General features: G+C 39.8%; 1 protein-coding gene across 1 annotated transcript; it reads right to left on the bottom strand.

The window, feature by feature from the left end:
• Window positions 1–17,424: 17,424 nt before the first annotated feature.
• LOC119818766 (olfactory receptor 507-like) lies at window positions 17,425–18,360 on the bottom strand. Its single transcript, XM_038336539.1, has one exon. It carries the CDS (start codon window positions 18,358–18,360, stop codon window positions 17,425–17,427), a length of 936 nt encoding a protein of 311 aa, XP_038192467.1.
• Window positions 18,361–19,283: the final 923 nt, after the last annotated feature.

Below are 19,283 nucleotides of genomic sequence, written 5' to 3'. Positions count from 1 at the left end.
CACCATTAAGTGTTTCAATTCTATGTTAAGTTTCTGTCTGATTGACCTGTCCACTGGTGAGAGAGGAGTGTTGAAATCTCCTACTATTAGTGTGTATGGTTTGATGGCTGCCTTGAGTTCTAGAAGTGTTTCTTTTACAGAAGTGGGTACTTTTATATTAAGGGCATAGATATTCAGGATTGGGACTTCATTCTGAAGGATTTTTCCTGTTATGAGTATAAAGTGTCCCTTTCCATCTCTTCTGATTGATTTTAGTTTGATGTCAACTTTGTTAGAAATTAGTATGGCCACACCGGCTTGTTTCTTAGGGCCATTTGCTTGATAAACCTTTTCCCAACCCTTTACTCTGAGTAGGTGTCTGTCTTTGTGGTTGAGGTGTGTTTCTTGTAAACAGCAGAATGTTGGATCCTGTTTTCGTAACCAATCTCTTAGCCTGTGCCTTTTTATAGGTGAATTGAGTCCATTGATATTAAGTGATATTAATGACCAGTGGTTGTTAACTCCAGACATTTCTTTTGTAGTAGAGTTTGTGTGTTTCTGTTCTTCTAGTTGTGCTGATGAAGGGTCGCTAGATGCCTGAGTTATGTGGGCATTTTTGGACTCCTTGGTTTGTGATTTTCCTTCTAATACTTTCTGCAAGGCTGGATTTGTGGCTATTTGTTGTTTAAATCTGTTTTTGTCCTGGAATATCTTGTTTTCTCCATCGATGGTGAATGCAAGCTTTGCTGGGTAAAGTAGTCTTCCATGTTCCCTTAGCGTCTGTAGCACATCTCTCCAAGCTCTTCTTGCTTTCATGGTTTCCAGTGAGAAGTCAGGTGTAATTCTGATAGGTTTCCCTTTATATGTTACTTGACCTTTTTCCTTTGCAGCTCTTAATATCTGTTCTTTATTCTGTATGTTTTGTGTTTTGATTATTATATGGCATGGTATACTTTCTTTGATCCAGTCTATTTGGTGTTCTGTAGGCTTCTTGTACCTTCATAGGAATATCCTTCTTTAGGTTGTGGAAATTTTGTTTTATAATTTTGTTGAATATATTTTCTGGGCCTTTGAGTTGCAATTCTTCTCCTTCTTCTACCCCAATTATTATTAGGTTTGGTCTTTTCATGGTGTCCCAGATTTCCTGGATGTTTTGTGTGAAGAATTTGTTGGATTTGATTTGTTCTTAAATCTGTGCGTTTATTTCCTTTATAGTATCTTCAGAGTTCGAGATTCTTTCTTCCATCTCTTGTATTCGGTTGGTAATACTTGTCTCTCTAGTTTCTGTTCGCTTACTCAGAATTTCCAATTCCAGTCTTCCCTCGGAATGTGTTTTCTTCATTACCTCCATTTCATTTTTCAGGTCTTGTACTGTTTCCCTTACCTGTTTGATTGCTTTTTCTTGTTTTTCTTGGGTTTCTTTGAGAGATTTATTTATTTTGTCTATCTTTTTGTTGGTCATCTCCATTTCTTTATGGCAGTTTTTACCTCCTGTTTAAGGTCCTCTATTATTTTCATAAAGTACTATTTAAGGTCGATTTCTTCTATTTCCTCTGGAGTAGGGTATACAATTCTTGTTGTTTCAGGAAGTCTGGATTCTGGTGATGTCATGTTGCCTTTCGGGTTGTTGGAGTAGTTCTTGCATTGGCGCCTGCCCATCTCTTTCTTCAAATGGAGCTAGGATAGACTTGTTGTCTTTGTCCAATCTTTGCTGTGACTGAATCTGGGTGGCTCTCCTCAGAGCTGGAGCAGGAGCTATTCCTTGCAGCACAATCTGAAGGAGCCAGCACTCCCTTGCTGGAATCATCAGACCTGCCTAGAGGGCAGCCTATCTCACCTCTGTGTGGGTGGCCTTGGTACAGGAGCAGGACACTTGAAAACACTAGGGCAGGCTTGGGAGAGATAGGGACATGTGTACCAAAGACACCCCTGCACCAGGCCCTGGGGGAGGGTGGATGTGCTCTCTTCCAGGACAGGTCTCCCCAGGATAGCACACACTCACCAGTCCAGATGGAACTCCACAGCAAGGAATCAGGGATTCCTGGTAGCCTAATGACACTGCAGGGACCAGAGGGCAAAGGTGGGGGCAGGGTGGGATGGAGTATCCCACAGGGAACCTTGCAGCACAATCCTCCACTGGGTCTTCAGTTTCAGGCTAATGACTCCTTGCTGGGCAGGTATCTCAGACAAAGGCCTAGCTTGCCAGTGGCAAGCTGAGTGAGATAAAGGAACTCCCCCCTCACCACTGACTCAGAGCCTGGGTAAGGGTGGGGCAGGGCAGTTTTTTTGCCCCTAAGGAGTAGAGTGGTGCTTTAGGGATGCTGGAATGTGATAGGAAGAGAAGAACAGAAAGCGCAGGGAGAAACACCTGCAGAATGACCAGAAAGATTTGGTGGTCAAGGAATGTCTGCAGAAACACACTCACCCTCCACTGGGTCTTCAGTTTCAGGCTAATCTATCATTATTTTTAATTAAAAATTTCTTTTTTTTCATGTTTTTTTTTATATTTAAAAATTTCCATCTCCTCCCCTCCTCCTCCCTCTTTCTTCCTCTCCTCCTCCCCCTTCCCTCCCCTCCTCTCCACCCATACCTCCCCTCCCTCCCTCTCCAGGCCAAGGAGCCATCAGGGTTTCCTACTCTATGTTAAGACCAAGGTCCTCCCAACTCCCCCCAGGTCCAGGAAGGTGATCGACCAAGCTGAGAAGGCTCCCACAGAGCCTGTCCATGCAGAAGAATCAGAGCCCAGCGCCATTGTCCTTTGCTTCTCAGTCAGCCCCCACTGTTGGCCACATTCAGAGAGACGGGTTTGGTCGCATGATCCATCAGTCCCATTCCAACTGGAGTTGGTGATCTCCCATTAGTTCTGTCCCATTGTCTCCATGAGTGAACGCACCCCTCATGTTCCTGACTTTCTTTCTCATGTTCTCTCTCCTTCTGCTCCTCATCAGGACCTTGGGAGCTCAGTCCAGTGCTCCAATGTGGGGCTCAGTCATTTTCTTCATCTATCGCCAGGTGGAGGTTCCCTCACGGTCCTGAATTTCTTTCTCATGTTCTCTCTCCTTCTGCTCCTCATCAGGACCTTGGTAGCTCAGTCCGGTGCTCCAATGTGCATCTATCGCCAGGTGGAGGTTCTATGGTGATATGTAAGAAATTCATCAGTATGGCTATAGGAACTGGCCTTTTCAGGCTCCCTCTCCTCAGCTGCCCAAGGAACTAACTGGGGGCGTCTCCCTGGAAACCTGGGAACCCCTCTAGGGTCAAGTCTCTTGACAACCCTCAGGTGGCTCCCTTAATTAAGATATATGCTTCCCTGCTCCCATATCCACCCTTCCTGTATCCCAAGCATCCCATTCCTCCGAGCTCCCCCCATTCTCCCCTTCACGCTTTTCTCTCCCCATCTTCCCTTGTCCGCGTCTCGCCCAACCCTCAAGTTCCCAATTTTTGCCTGGTGATCGTGTCTATTTCCAATATCCAGGAGGATTACTATATCTTTTTTTGGGGATTCACCTTCTTATTATCTTCTCAAGGATCCCAAATTATAGGCTCGATGTCCTTTAATTATGGCTAGAAACCGATTATCAGTGAGTACATTCCATTCTGCCTCCTCCCTGCCTCCCATTTCCCTCCCCCTCCCCCCACACGCCCCACTCCCCTTCCTCTACCTCTCCAGTCTGAAGATCAGTAGGGGTTCCCTGCCCAGTGGGAAGTCCAAGGTTCTCCCCTCTCCACTCAGGTCTAGGAAGGTGAGCATCCAAAAAGACTATGTCCTTCCAAAGCCAGTACATGCAGTAGCATCAAAACCCAGTGCCATTGTCCTTGCCTTCTCAGCATCTCTCTTTGTCTGCCATGTTCAAGGAGTCCGAATTTGTTCCATGCTTTTCAGTCTCAGTACAGCTGGCCTTGGTGAGCTCCCATTAGATCAGCTCCACCATCTCAGTGGATGGGTGCACCCCTCGCTGTCCTGACTTCCTTGCTCATGTTCTCCCTGCTTCTGCTCCTCATTTGGACCTTGGGAGCACCCTCCGGTGCTTCAATATGTGGCTCTTTCTCTGTCTCCATCCATCGCCAGATGAAGGTTCTATGGTGATATGGAAGATATTCATCAGTATGGCTATAGGATCGAGCCATTTCTGGCTACCTCTCCTCAGCTGCCCAAGGAACTAGCTGGGGATATCTCCCTGGACACATTGGAACCCCACTAGAGTCAAGTCTCTTGCAAACCCTAAAAAGGATCCCTTAATTAAGATATGTACTTCCCTGCTCCCATATCCACCTTTCCTTTATCCCAACCATCCTATTCCCCCAAGCTCTGCCCATCCTCCCTTTCTCACTTTTCACTCCCTATCTCCCCTTAGCTCCATCCCACCCCACCCCCAAGCTCCCAATTTTTGCCAGGCAAACTTGTCTACTTCCAATATCCAGGAGGATATCTATATGTTTTTCTTTGGGTTCACCTTATTTAGCTTCTCTAGGATCATGAATTATAGGCTCAATGTCCTTTATTTATGGTTAGAAACCAATTATGAGCCGGGCGGTGGTTGCACACGCCTTTAATCCCAGCACTTGGGAGGCAGAGGCAGGCGAATCTCTGTGAGTTCGAGACCAGCCTGGTTTACAAGAGTTAGCTCCAGGGCAGGCTCCAGAGCTGCAGGGAAACCTTGTCTAGAAAAACCTAAAAAAGAAACCAATTATGAGTGAGTACATCCCATGTTCATCTTTTTTGGGTCTGGGTTACCTCACTCAGGATAGTATTTTCTATTTTCATCCATTTGCATGCAAAATCCAAGATGTCATTTTTTTACCCCTGAGTAGTATTCTAATATGTATATATTCCACACTTTCTTCATCTATTCTTCCATTGAAGGACATCTAGGTTGTGTCCAGGTTCTGGCTATTACAAATAATGCTGCTATGAACATAGTTGAACAAATGCTTTTGTAATATGATAGGGCATCTCTTGGATATATTCCCAGGAGTGGAATTGCTGGGTCGTGGGGTAGGTTGATCCTGAATTTCCTGAGTAACCGCCATACTGCTTTCCAAAGTGGTGGCACAAATTTGCATTCCCACCAGCAATGAATGAGTGTTCCCCTTGCTCCACAACCTCTCCAGCAAAGGTTATCATTGGTGTTTATGATTTTAGCCATTCTGACAGGTATAAGATGGTATCTGAAAGTTGTTTTGATTTGCATTTTCCTAATGGCTAAGGAGGTTGAGCATGCCTTAAGTGTCTTTTGGCCAGTTCAACTTCATCTGTTAAGTATTCTCTGTTCAGTTCAGTGCCCCATTTTTAATTGGGTTAATTAGCATTTTAAAGTCTAGTTTCTTGAGTTCTTTATATATTTTGGAGATCAGACCTTTATCTGTTGCAGGGTTGGTGAAGATCTTCTCCCAGTCAGTAGGTTGCTTTTTTGTCTTAGTGACAGTATCCATTGCTTTACAAAAGCTGCTCAACTTCAGGAGGTCACAATTATTCAACGTTGCCCTTAATGTCTGTGCTGCTGGGGTTATACATAGGAAGCGGTCTCCTGTGCCCATATGTTGTACAGTACTTCACACTTTCTCTTCTATCAGGTTCAGTGTATTCAGATTTTTTGAGGTCTTTAATCCACTTGGACTTGAGTTTTGTGCATGGTGATAGATAAGGATCTATTTTCATTCTTCTACAGGTTGACATCCAGTTATGCCAGCACCATTTGTTGAAGATGCTTTCTTTCTTCCATTGTGTACTTTTAGCTCCTTTGTTGAAAATCAGGTGTTCATAGGTTTGTGGGTTAAAATCCAGGTCTTCTATTCGATTCCATAAGTCTACCTCTCTGTTTTTATGACAATACCAAGCTGTTTTCAATACTGTAGGTCTGCAATAGAGTTTGAAGTCAGGGATGGTAATGCCTCCAGAATTTCTTTTATTGTATAACATTGTTTTGGCTATTCTTGATTTTTTGTTTTTCCATATAAAGTTGATTATTGTTCTCTCAAGGTCTGTGAAGAATTTTGTTGGGATTTTGATAGGGATTGCATTGAGTCTATAGATTGCTTTTGGTTGAATTGCCATTTTTACTATGTTGATCCGCCCAATCCACGAGCAAGGGAGATCTTGCCATTTTCTGGTATCCTCTTCAATTTCTTTCTTCAATGATTAAAGTTCTTGTCAAATAGATCTTTCACTTCCTTGGTTAGAGTTACCCTAAGATATTTTATGCTATTTGTGGCTATTGTGAAAGGTGATGCTTCTCTGATTTCCCTCTCTGCTTCCTTATCCTTTGTGTATAGGAGGGCAACTAATTTTTTGCAATTGATCTTGTATCCTGCCACATTGCTAAAGGTGATTTTCAGATGTAGGAGTTTTTTGGAAGAGTTTTTGGGGTCGCTTATGTACACTATCATTTCATCTGCAAATAATGAAAATTTAAATTCTTCCTTTCAAATTTGAATCCCCTTGATCCCCTTATGTTGTCTTATTGCTATTGCTAGAACTTTAAAGCACTATATTGAAGAGATAAGGAGAGAGTGGACAGCCTTGTTGTGCTCCTGAATTTAGTGGGATGGCCTTGAGTTTCTCTCCGTTTAATTTGATGTTAGCTGTCAGCTTGCTGTAAATAGCTTTTATTACATTTAGGTATGACTCTTGTATCCCTAATCTCTCTAAGACCTTTATCATAAAGGGGTGTCGAATTTTGTCAAATGCTTTTTCAGCATCTAATGAAATGATCATATGGTTTTTTTTCTTTCAGTTTATTTATATGATGGATTACATTGATAGATTTTCGTATGTTGAACCAGCCCTGCATCTCTGGGATGAAGCCCACTTGATCATAATGGATAATTTTTCTAATTTGTTCTTGGATTCTGTTTGCCAGCATTTCATTGAGAATTTTTGCATCGATGTTCATGAGTGAGATTGGCCTGTAATTCTCTTTCTTGGTTGGGTCTTTGTGTGGTTTAGGTATCAGGGTAACTGTAGCTTCATAAAAGGAATTTGGCAATGACTCTTCTGTTTCTATATTATGAAATACATTAAGGAGTATATGTATTAGGTCTTCTTGGAAGTTCTGGTAGAATTTTGCATTGAAACCATCTGGTCCTGGGCTTTTTTTGGTAGGGAGGTTTTCATAACAGCTTCTAATTCTTTGCGACTAACAGGTCTATTTAGATTGTTCACCTGGTCCTGGTTTAACTTTGGTATATGGTACTTATCTTAAAAAATGCCCATTTCTTTCACATTTTCCAATTTTGTGGCATACAGGCTTTTGTAGTAAGATCTAATGATTCTCTAAATTTCCTCTGTGTCTGTGGTTATGTTCCCCTTTTCATTTCTCATCTTATTAATTTGCGTGTTCTTTCTCTGTCATTTGATTAGTTCGGATAGGGTTGATTTTCTCCATGAACCAACTTTTTGTTTCATTGATTCTTTGGATTGTTTTCTCTTTCTATTTTGTTGATTTCTGCCTTCAGTTTGATTATTTCCAGTCTTCTACTTCTCCTGGATGATTCTGCTTCTTTTTTTTTCTATAGCTTTCAGGTGTGCTGTTAAGTCCCCAATGTTTGCTTTCTTTGTTTTCTTTAAGTGGGCACGTAGTGCTGTGGACTTTCCTCTTAGCACTGCTTTCATTGTGTCCCATAGGTTTGAGTATGTTGTGTCTTTATTTTCATTAAATTGAAGGACAACTTCAATTTCTTTCTTTATTTCTTCCTTTACCGAGGTGTGGTTCAGTAGTTGACTGTTTTGTTTCCATGAGTTCGTAGGCTTTCTGGGGGTAGCATTGTTGTTGAATTCTAACTTGATTCCATGGTGATCTGATAAGACACAAGTGGTTACTAATATTTTTTTGTAACTGTGGAAGTTTGCTTTGTTACCGAGTATGTGGTCAGTTTTCGAGAAGGTTCCGTGAGCTCCAGAGAAGAAGGTTTATTCTTTCCTATTTGGGTGGAATGTTCTATAGATGTCTGTTAAGACTATTTGATTCATTACCTCCATTAAGCCTCTTATTTCATTGTTAGGTTTCTGTCTGATTGACCTATCCATTGGTGAGAGAGGAGTGTTGAAGTCTCCCACTATTAGTATGTGTGGTTTGATGACTGCCTTGAGTTCTAGTAATGTTTCTTTTACATAAGTGGGTGCTTTTATATTAGGGGCATAGATATTCAGGATTGAGACTTCATCTTGATGAATTTTTCCTGTTATGAGAATAAAATGTCCCTCTCCATCTCTTCTGATTGATTTTAGTTTGAAGTCAACTTTGATAGAAATTAGTATGGCCACACCGGCTTGTTTCTTAGGTCCATTTGCTTAATAAACCTTTTCCCAACCCTTTACTCTGAGTAGGTGTCTGTCTTTGTGGTTGAAGTCTGTTTCTTGTAAACAGCAGAATGTTGGATCCTGTTTTCGTATCCAATCTCTTAGCCTGTGCATTTTTATAGTTGAATTGAGTCCATTGATATTATGTGATATTAATGACCAGTGGTTGTTAACTCCGGTTGTCATTTTTTATTTGGTAGTAGAGATTTTGTGTTTCCTTTCTTTGAGATGTGCTGGTTTAAGGTTGCTAGATGTCTGAGTTATTTTGGCAATGCTGAAATCCTTTGTTTTTGAATTTCCTTCTATTACTTTCTGTATGGCTGGATTTGTGGCTACGTATTGTTTAAATTTTTTTTATCTTGGAATATTTTGTTTTCTCCATTTATAGTGAAAGAAAGCTTGGCTGGGTATAGTAATCTGGGCTTGCATCCATGGTCTCTTAGTTTCTGCAAAACATCTATCCAGGACCTTCTGGCTTTCATGGTTTCCATAGAGAAGTCAGGTGTTCGTCTGATAGGTTTACCTTTATAAGTTACTTGACCTTTTTCCTTTGCAGCTCTTAATATTCTTTCTTTATTCTGTATGTTTTGTGTTTTGATTATAATATGGCGAGGGGATGATTTTTTTTTATCCAGTCTATTTGGTGTTCTGTAAGCTTCTTGAACCTTAATAGGAATATCTTTCTTTAGGTTTGGGAAGTTTTCTTCTATAATTTTATTAAATATATTTTCTGGACCATTGAGCTGTAATTCTTCTCCTTCTTCTACGCCTATTATTCTTAGGTGTAGTGGGGAGCTGTGTGCCAGCTTCCAGATGCCTGGCTAGTTTATGCCCCAAAATAACAACACACAAATTTTATTCTTTTAAACACTGCCTGGCCTATTACTCACATCTTGACTAACCCATATCTAATAATCTGTGTAGCACCACGAAGTGGTGCCTTACCGGGAAGTTTCTAGCATATGTCCATCTTGGGCTGGAGCTTCATCGCATCTGGCATCTCTCTGAGGAGAGGCATGGCGGTCTGCCTAACTTAGAGGCGTGGCATCTGACTGAGCCATCTACCTCACTTCCTTCTTCCTGTTCTGTCTACTCCACCCACCTAAGGGCCGGTCTATCAGATGGACCAGGCAGTTTCTTTTTTTTTTCTTTTTTTTTTTTTTTGGTTTTTCGAGACAAGGTTTCTCTGCAGCTTTTTTAGAGCCTGTCCTGGAACTAGCTCTTGTAGACCAGGCTGGCCTTGAACTCACAGAGATCCGCCTGCCTCTGCCTCCCGAGTGCTGGGATTAAAGGCGTGCGCCACCACTGCCCGGCCCAGGCAGTTTCTTTATTAATTATCCAATGAAAGCATCAGATAGATAGAAGACAAACCTACATCATTTCCCCTTTTTCTGTTTAAACAAAAAAGAAAAGCTTTCACTTTAACATAGTAAAATTGCATATAACAAAACAATTATCAAGTAAGAATTACAGTTACAATATTTATATCTACTTTATCTTTTATCATAACTAAGGAAAACTATAACTATCTATTTATTCTTCAACTCAATCAAAGACTCCAGAAGGATATAATATTACCTAGGTGAACAAGAAGTAAGCTACTTCCAAAACTCTAGAAATCACAGAGACATCTCGCTGTCTGGACAGTCACCCAAAGTTCTTTTGTACCATTGGGACATCCATCTTCAGCCTTCAGGTCCATAGTTTCCAGCAGACGTTTCCACGAAGCAGGAAATTTCAAAGGCAGTTCAGTTACTTTCTGCTGTGTCCTGCAGAATGTCTCACAGACTCTTTCATGAATCAGGAACCCTGAAAGATCATCTCACTTTTAGGCAACTTCAGCAGTCCTCTCTCTGAGGGTTCTTTGTGTCCAGTTTATGCCAATAGTCCAGGCAAGAGCAGTTTCTTACCAAAATGGCTATCAAACTCCATAAGTAGCCCCTTCGATGCCCATCTTCCTCTTGAAGTAGCTGGTGCTGCAAAAGGCAGACATGTCTCATTGTCATGAAAAACCCTAAGTTATTAAAACATTAAATGCCATATTTTGCAGTCTTTGAAAGATATGAAGAATGTCTATCTAACTGAAATATATCTCTCTCTATATAGAAAATCTAACATGACTACAAGCTTAACTATTATTGATGACTATCCATCAACAACCTATATTTCCTAATTATAAATTACATTTTAAATGAACTACACAATCACAATACCTTAATCAGTATCAGAAATACATATACATATAACAAAACTGACCTTAAATTTAAATCACTAAAGCAAAATCCATATCAATGTAAATTATTCATCTCCATATCATATCCCCCTTTAAATGTAAAAGAACATTTATAAACAATATTTGGGAACATGGACACAGTTATTCCTCTCCAAACTGCTTCCTGCTGAATGAGGATGCTGTTAATCAGATCTTTCATGGTGTAACCTGTGTGCCAGGTTCATCTCAGTCATCAGTTGGGTGAAGTAATTTTCTGAAGATGTTCACAGCAACCTTTCATGAGGGCGTGGTCTATCATACCATATTGGGATAGAAGCAATCCAACAGGTCTCATTTTCTGTAAAAATAAAAGAAGAATCTCTTTTCCAAAGTATCATATCCTTAGATCCAAATTCTGAAGTCAAGGTATTTTCAAAATATCTATCTTGGATTAATTCAGGAGTATTTATAAACAAATATCTTTTAGCAGCTGTTGCTTCTTCCTCAGCATTCAAACAATTCAAAGAGAGCATAATAGTATACAGTATCAAGATTCTCTGTGTATTTTCCATCTTTATGTGGCTTTACTTTAACCTCTATTTTGTTTATTTTTACTTTTACTTTTTGAGACAGGTTCTCTGTATATCTTTGTCCTGGAATAACTCTGTAGACCAGGCTGTCCTTGAACTCTGAGATCCTTCTGCTTCTGCCTCCCCAGTGCTGGGATTAAAGGTGTATGCTACCACACCTTGAACTCACAGAGATCTGTCTGTCTCTGCCTCCCAGGCATTGGTATTAAAGGTGTCTTCTGCCACACCTTGAAGTCACAGAGGTCAATCTACCTCTGCCTCCCAAGTGTTGGGATTAAAGGTGTGTACCATCACACCCAAATTACTCCTTCTCTCTTTTTCCTTTTTACTTTTAAGAACTTTAACCTTTAGCCTACATATATTTTCAACACATTGTAAACCATTTTGATGTTTTCTTCGACACTGAATCTTTCTTTTACTGTATATCTCTCTTTTTGTGACCACATAAGTCTTTAATTTACCCACCAAAATCGGTAGAACTAAAGCCGTAACTTTGGCGGCTGGATCCAGCCCATGCCTTAGCTTTCTAGCCTCATGGTAGAGGTACCCGCAGGAGCCATGTTTATCGCCACAACTCTATGGCATTTCAAGGTCCCTGCCAGCAAGCAAGCTGCAACAGTGTCAAACAACAGTCAGGACCGCCTGCTTGAAAGAGTCAGAGTTTGCCCTGGCAGTACAGACCAGAACGCCAGCATTTTAAAACAGCACAACTTGTTTCCTGCTATGGCTGAAAACAAACAAGCATGCAGTCAGCTTTTATCAACGCTATTTAAATGTTTTGTAGCAGGACCTCTTAAAAGAGCTGCAGGGTTTTGCAGCTAAAGCTGAGTCAGGAAGCCTCTCTTAGATGAGAGCGCTTGCTCAGATCCGAGAAATTGCTGCTATCAAGAAAATATGCTTTACTCTATTCTTTCCCAAGCTTTCTCAGGTTTTCTGTGGATTCAGTTATCCACGTTGGGCGCCATTCTGTAGTGAGAGCTGCGGGCTGCGTTCCCGCCGCCCTGCTCCTGATCACTGGCTAGCTTATGCCCCGAAATAACAACACACAAATTGTATTCTTTTAAACACTGCCTGGCCTATTACTCACATCTTGACTAACCCATATCTAATAATCTGTGTAGCACCACGAAGTGGTGCCTTACCGGGAAGTTTCTAGCATATGTCCATCTTGGGCTGGAGCTTCATTGTGTCTGGCATCTCTCTGAGGAGAGGCATGGCGATCTGCCTAACTTAAGAGAGGCGTGGCATCTGACTGAACCATCTACCTCACTTCCTTCTTCATGTTCTGTCTACTCCACCCACCTAAGGGCCGGTCTATCAGATGGACCAGGCAGTTTCTTTATTAATTATCCAATGAAATCATCAGATAGATAGAAGACACACCTACATCACTTAGGTTTGGTCTTTTTATTATGTCCCAGATTTCCTGAATGTTTTGTGATGAGAATTTGTTGGATTTGCTGTTTTCATTGATCAGTGCATTTATTTTCTCTATGGTATCTTCAGAATCTGAGATTCTTTTATCTCTTGTATTCTGTTGGTTATGCTTGTTTCTGTAGTCTCTGTTCATTTACCTAGATTTTCCATATCCAGCTGGCCCTCAGCTTGTGTTTTCTTCCTTGCCTCCATTTCAGTTTTCAAGTCTTAAACTGTTTCCATTATCTGTTTGATTGTTTTTCCTTGGTTTCCTAGGATATCATTTACGGATTTACTCAATTCTTCAAAATTTTTGTTAATCTTCTCATCCATTTCTTTATGGGAGTTTTTCACCTCCCTTCTGTTTAAGGGCCTCTATTCCTTCTATAAAGTCAATTTTTTCTACTTCTTCTTGATTGAGGTGTTCAAATCCTCCTGTTGTAAGATCGCTGGGTTCTGGTGATTTCATGTTGTTTTTCAGATTGTTGGAGGAATTCTTGCATTGGCACCTGCCCATCTCTTCTTCCGAATGCTCCCCTATGGATCTTCTTTTACAGGATCAGATGTCCTTGCTTGCCAGGGAGCTAGCAGACAAAAGGCGTACTTTGCTGCAGGCAGGCTCATTGATGGATCTTCTGGTACCAAGATCCGGTGTCCTTGCTGGCAAGGGAGTTTTCAGACGAAGGGCTTACCTTGCCACAGGCAGGCTATTGAAACAAAGAAACTCCTGCCCATCTGGTTGCACTCACTACCCAGTCCCAGCACCCTAATCAGGCTGAGCTGGGGATGTTATGAGTCCAAAGAGGGGAGGAAGAAGGGAGGGTTTTTCTTGATGCAAGCTGGGTGGGGTAGGAAGAGAGAAGGTATTAAAAGTTCTTAATAAAAAAGGAAATCACCACATGCGGAGAAAAGCTAGAAAGTAGCAGAATTTTTTGCCACCTATAAATCTGGCCTAGGATAAATAATCATAATATACAAAGAATTAAAGATACAGCAATCAAGAAAACAAATAGCCCAATCCAACAATTTGGAATCTTACAAAAGAATACAGTTTCTTTAACTTCATGGGTGGTGATAGCATACATAAACTGACTTGCAGTTTGAGGCACAGAAATCAAAGGTTAGTGAGAAGTGGTATCAGTTAGGCCTCCCAAGAGAAATGAGAATATGCACACGTATAGACACATATATGTGTATGTATATAGATGTACACACATGCACATTCACACACAGCACCTCTTTTGACATATTTTTATGAGATTGCTTTACAAAATTTACATACACAGGAGAAACAGTGAGATGGAAATGGAAAATAACACATACACATATGTGTGTGTGCTATTTCATGAAATTGCATGACTGATCACTTAAAATTCACAGGGGAGGTGAGAAGCTAGAATTCACTAAGTCAGTGATATATAATACAAGAGTTGGTGCTATAGCTTAGAATCAAAGGTCATGCTGGAGGCAGAAGGTTTTCCTTTAAGGGGCCCTAATATTTAAGCTTTAAGCTTATCATAAAAAACTGTTCACATTGATAGATAATCTGCCCTACTCAGTGAGTGGTAGATGTAAATTACTTCCCCACACCATTCAAGGCTTACTTATTGGAGCAAACATTTGGGCAACATATCATAGTCAAGGTGACACATTAGATTAGCCATTTTATTGATACTATTTATCGTGAAAGAGGTCAGGTTAAAGTAGACACTGGCAATGAACAGTTGTAGATTAAGTTACCCTTAAATCTACAAACTTCATGGCAAAGTAGAGCCATAGAGAGGGAGAAAGATGATACACTTATGCTCTAGAATCAGTAAACTAATACAATTATGGGGTTCCTAAGAATAAGGCAATAAGTTTGGAGAGAAAGATAAAAAGTATGGTCATCATTAGTTATTGTTGCCTGGGGAACCAGCCTTCAGAAGCACAAGGCTTTGAAAGGATTCCATAGAATTGGCATATACTATACTTTTCTATCTGAAGGGTTTAGTGAAAATCATGCATACTCTATTGATGATTTCCATCTTTATTCTTTCCTCTCATCTTCTTTCCATGTTCTTTTTACTTTGTACTTTTTTCTGCAGTTTATATACTTCAAAAAAGTATATAAGAATATAAGTATATAAGCAATATAAAAATTACAATGTAGTTGCATTCTGTTTTTCAAGTGAATGATTATAATGAATACAGATAAAACATTTTTTTATCTCCCTTACATGTTTAAACATTTTACGTATTACAGTTGAAAAACAAATTATCCCAAGAACCCACTTACATTCATACTCAAACAATTTGTTATAGATTAACTGTGTGGACAAGCAAGGTATTATTCTTAGTCAGGTCTTTCACTGTCATGCTGCATTTTGCAGTTACAATAAAAGAGCCAATTATTTTATTACTTCTCTTGAAAAGTAATCTTATAAGAAATCACAAACCTAAACTTATGTATACGAAAAAGAATTAGTTGACTTAACTTTAAATCTTTAGGATACATACACACTCATCAAGAGTTTTTTATATCAGGAGGTCGAGGACAGAAATGGGTACAAGGAAGTAATCATCACCTTTGATTACCAAGCAAACCTAGCAAGGAAAGTCTGTCAGCCAGCATCAATTTGGGCTGCTTTGTATTTTTGACCCCAACCTAATGAACATATAACTCAGCTATGTGTCCTTGTGAACTTTAGATTGTTTTCTTGGGTTTTTTCATCTTAAATATATTATCCAAGCATCTGATCTAACCTAAAGTTATTTTTAGAGCTTTGTTTCAGCTAATGATGCACACTGAAACCTGTGGCTGCATCTTTCAGCATTAAGATTAAAGAAATTTGAGCCAGCCTGGATCCTGCAACTCAATTGTTTTTTTTTTTTGATAATTAACTTGAGCTGAGCTATAACCTATGCAGCTCCTTAGATTAAAATCATAGGCCCTGACTATGTAGCATTTCCTTGTATTTATTTATTCATCAAAACTCTGTATAAGCTAAAATCATTATTATCAATTAAACAGTATAGCTTAGGGAGGAATCATCCTTATGATAATTCACAGAAAACAAATGTATAGCAGGATGTTTTCTTTAGATAAACACACTGTATTACTGGCAGTGGGGGGTCTCCCCAAATCTGTTCACAGCAATCATGATACCAGTGAAAAGTAACAGCAATAAACATGTAAGGGTATAGCAGTAGCAAAAGGCACTCCAGGATCTGTGGTCTCAGGGCCTTTCCTAATCAATATTGTCTCATCAGAGAGTTTAGTCCTGGTTGTCTGAAACCTTGAACTTCAATTGCCACACACTGCTCCTCTGACAATTAGCATATAGAGTCTCAGGTGAAGCTGGGACTGTGGCATATAGATAGAACACATGGATTTTACCAGGTTCTGAATTCCACTCTAATGATTGAAAATGTATTTCCTAAGGCAGCATATTATCCAGCAATATCTCACCCTTCCAAATGTCACCCTCCTTCTACAAACAGATATCAAAGGATTGGAACACAGATATAATGCCTATGAGTGTGAAAGTCCCATCCAAATAAATGATTCTACAGCAATTAAACCTGTCAGGGGCCATGAAAAGCAGGTGGCATCTAGTGTTTGGATGTCAACCCACCAGAGGCATGATTATATGAAGGAAGATTAACCCTGTACAGACAAGGTCTGCAAGACCATCGACTCTGAAAGCCGTTGCTCACTTTGGCTGAAGCAGCTTGGTGTCTCCCCAATATCTGCATTGTAGTGTGTAGTCTCAGGCAATGTGTATATGTAATCTCGTGATTGCATCTCAATATTTTTTATTAGATTTTTTTTAAAAAAAATACCAATCCTAAATCCCACTCCCTCACATCCTCCCATTCCCTCCACACACCCTCTGCATCTCAATCTTATGGGCACATGTATCTGTGAGTGGTCAAGAGGATGACTTTTCATTTAGTTATACAGTTTTGATATATAGAATATATACTGGTACTTGCTTAATAACTGAATCTATTTGTTCCACAAAGACCATGGACATTTAAAGGCCTATCTTGCTATTTTGCTTACTGGATGGCTTCCCCCACACCATGAGACCTCCAGTGAGAGAATTTAGTTATGAAGCCATAAACCTTGGTTCCACAGTCATATCTCCTTTCTGTTCCCTGAGATACATTAGAAACCACCTCCCTGCAACTATGTTCTATTGTCAGAACATGCAGTCAGGAAAGGAGTCTTTCATATAAACCACATTTGGGACCTTCAAAGGGACATCCAAGCTCAGAGAACTGCCTTTTTTGTGTGTAAACAAACTGGAAACTTTACAAAACAAGAGAAGAACAACATATGAAGAATAAAGAAACTGATGCAGAAAAGTGCGCATTTGAGAGTTTATTTTTCCCTCATATCCTTCTAAGTCCTGCACTTGCTGTGAGCCTTCTATCTTAACCCTGAGGGGCACTGAGGCTGGCACTCAGAGGCTCCTGATAAAAAACACCTCCAACAATTTTATTGTCTGCTCCACCTTGTTATTTTCTTTCTAAATGTGTTTGTTCTAACTATACTTATAATAAACACTTAAGGGTAGCTGTCATAGAAAATGGACACAGACTTTAAAAATTTGCAGTCAATAGTTTCTACATAGCATTGAATTACTTTACATTGTGAGCACAACTGAAAAATAATTTTCAGTAACAACTGGATACAGACTTGTGTGGAATTATTTTTGATTATACATGAAATGAATAACTTACTATGAACATGTGATTTACTTTCTGGTGAATAAATACTAATCCTGCATATTTACTGCCAAACTTTAAGTTTGGTTATATTCTATAATATCTATTTCAATTATATTATCAATATCCAGTTTCCCTTCAACACTATGCCTATGGTATATTATTTGACAAATGCATATACAATATTTGACAAAATAACATATCTAAGAAAATTATATTTTACCAAGCTGTCTCTTTAAAGCACCCTTGATCTCATTATTCCTGAGGCTGTAGATGAGTGGGTTCAACATGGGGATCACAACTATATAGAACAAAGAGACCACCTTGTTTTGGTCTGTGGAGTAACTGGACTTGGGCATCACATAGATGAATGTGACTGTCCCATAGTAGAGAGTGACTGCAGTGAGGTGGGAGGTGCAGGTGGAGAAGGCCTTGTGGCGGCCCTCAGTGGAGCGCATCTTCAGGATGGTGATGAGGATGTAGGTATAAGAGACAGCTATGACAAACACTGTTATTGAAACAATGGAGCCTGCAGAAAATGTATCAAGAACCATGAGGACACTGTCATAAGAACAGGAGAGTTCAACTAATGGAGTAAAATCACAGAAAAAGTGATTGACTCTATTTGATCCACAGAAGGAAAAAGAAAAGAAGGAAATGGTATATGAGGAAGCATTAAGAAAACCACAAATATAAGATGCTACAAGCAACTGGATACAGACTTGTGTGGACATCTTGGTTGAATAAAGCAGTGGGTTGCAGATTGCTACAAAGCGATCATAAGCCATGGCAGCCAGGAGAAAGAACTCAGTCGAACCGAAGAAAGCAGCTGAGCCAAGTTGGATGGCACATCCAAGGTAGGAGATGGTGTTTCTTTCTACCAGGAAGTTGACAAGCATATTAGGTATAACAGAAGATGAGAAGCTTATGTCAACAGAAGCCAAGTGGCTGAGATAAAAATACATGGGATGATGGAGCTGGGAAGAGACTCTTATGAGGAGGATGGTACTGAGGTTTCCAGACACAGTCAACAGGTAGATGCCAAGAATGATGGTGAAGAGGATGACTCTAAGGACTGGGTCATCTGTTAAGCCCAATAAAATGAACTCTGTTACTGCAGTGTAGTTCCCATCCTCTAGGAAAGCCATGGGACAGTGTAGCTGCTGCCAAAACAAGGCTGTGATGGAGACATTACAGGAAGAGATTTATAAATATGTGTCTGTAATTTCAGTAACACATAGATAGAAGTTATAAACAAATATGTTCTTCAAAACATGTAACTGGCGTATTATATTGAACACTCAGTGTTTGTATGCTTATGTGCATTGATTATTTAATAAATTTCAAGATGAAATGCTAGAAGCTTCCTTCTAATAGTCAATATTTAATTGACATTTATGTGTATAATTTGTGTATTTAAAACTAAATATGCAATAACATAATGGTATAATATGTAAAATCACAAAGCAGTATAAAATGTACACAAAAATTCCATTTTACAAATGCAAAATTATGTAATGAAGTATTAATCATTAATACATTCTTATTAATGAAGTTTTTAAGAATCCTATAGCTATAAAGTAAAAGTAGCAATTCTACAAGCCCCCAAAATCAGAGATGTTAAATAATAAGGAAGGACCAAAGTAGGACACATGAATCTCCCTAACAAGGGGGCATTGAATAGATTTTACAGGTGGATTGTAGGCATGGGAGAATGCTCATAGAAGAAGCCAGATATGGGGTTTGGCAGATGAAGGGAGAGAGTATTGGGAGAGACAACTGGAATTAGGGAGCATTAAAAGGTGAGGTAGAATCCTAGTGCAAAGGAATCTCCCAGAAATCTACAAGGGTGACTCTCGCTAAGACTCAGCAATGGAGGATATGGAGTCTGAAGAGGCCATCTTATGAAACCAGGCAAGGCTTCTACTGAAGGAATTAGAACACCAACCCAGTCACAATACTTTTACCAACAATTTGTCGTCCTTGCAAGATGTGTGGTAAAGGTGGCACACAAATTTTGGGGGCCATCAACCAATGACAGCTTGAGACCCTTGTCATGAAAGAGATTCCT

This window comes from Arvicola amphibius, chromosome 1 (assembly GCF_903992535.2).
Source record: "Arvicola amphibius chromosome 1, mArvAmp1.2, whole genome shotgun sequence".
In the NCBI taxonomy this organism is placed as follows: domain Eukaryota; kingdom Metazoa; phylum Chordata; class Mammalia; order Rodentia; family Cricetidae; genus Arvicola; species Arvicola amphibius.
Note: the sequence above shows the minus strand (reverse complement) of the source record. Positions and strands in the feature narration are given on the sequence as shown.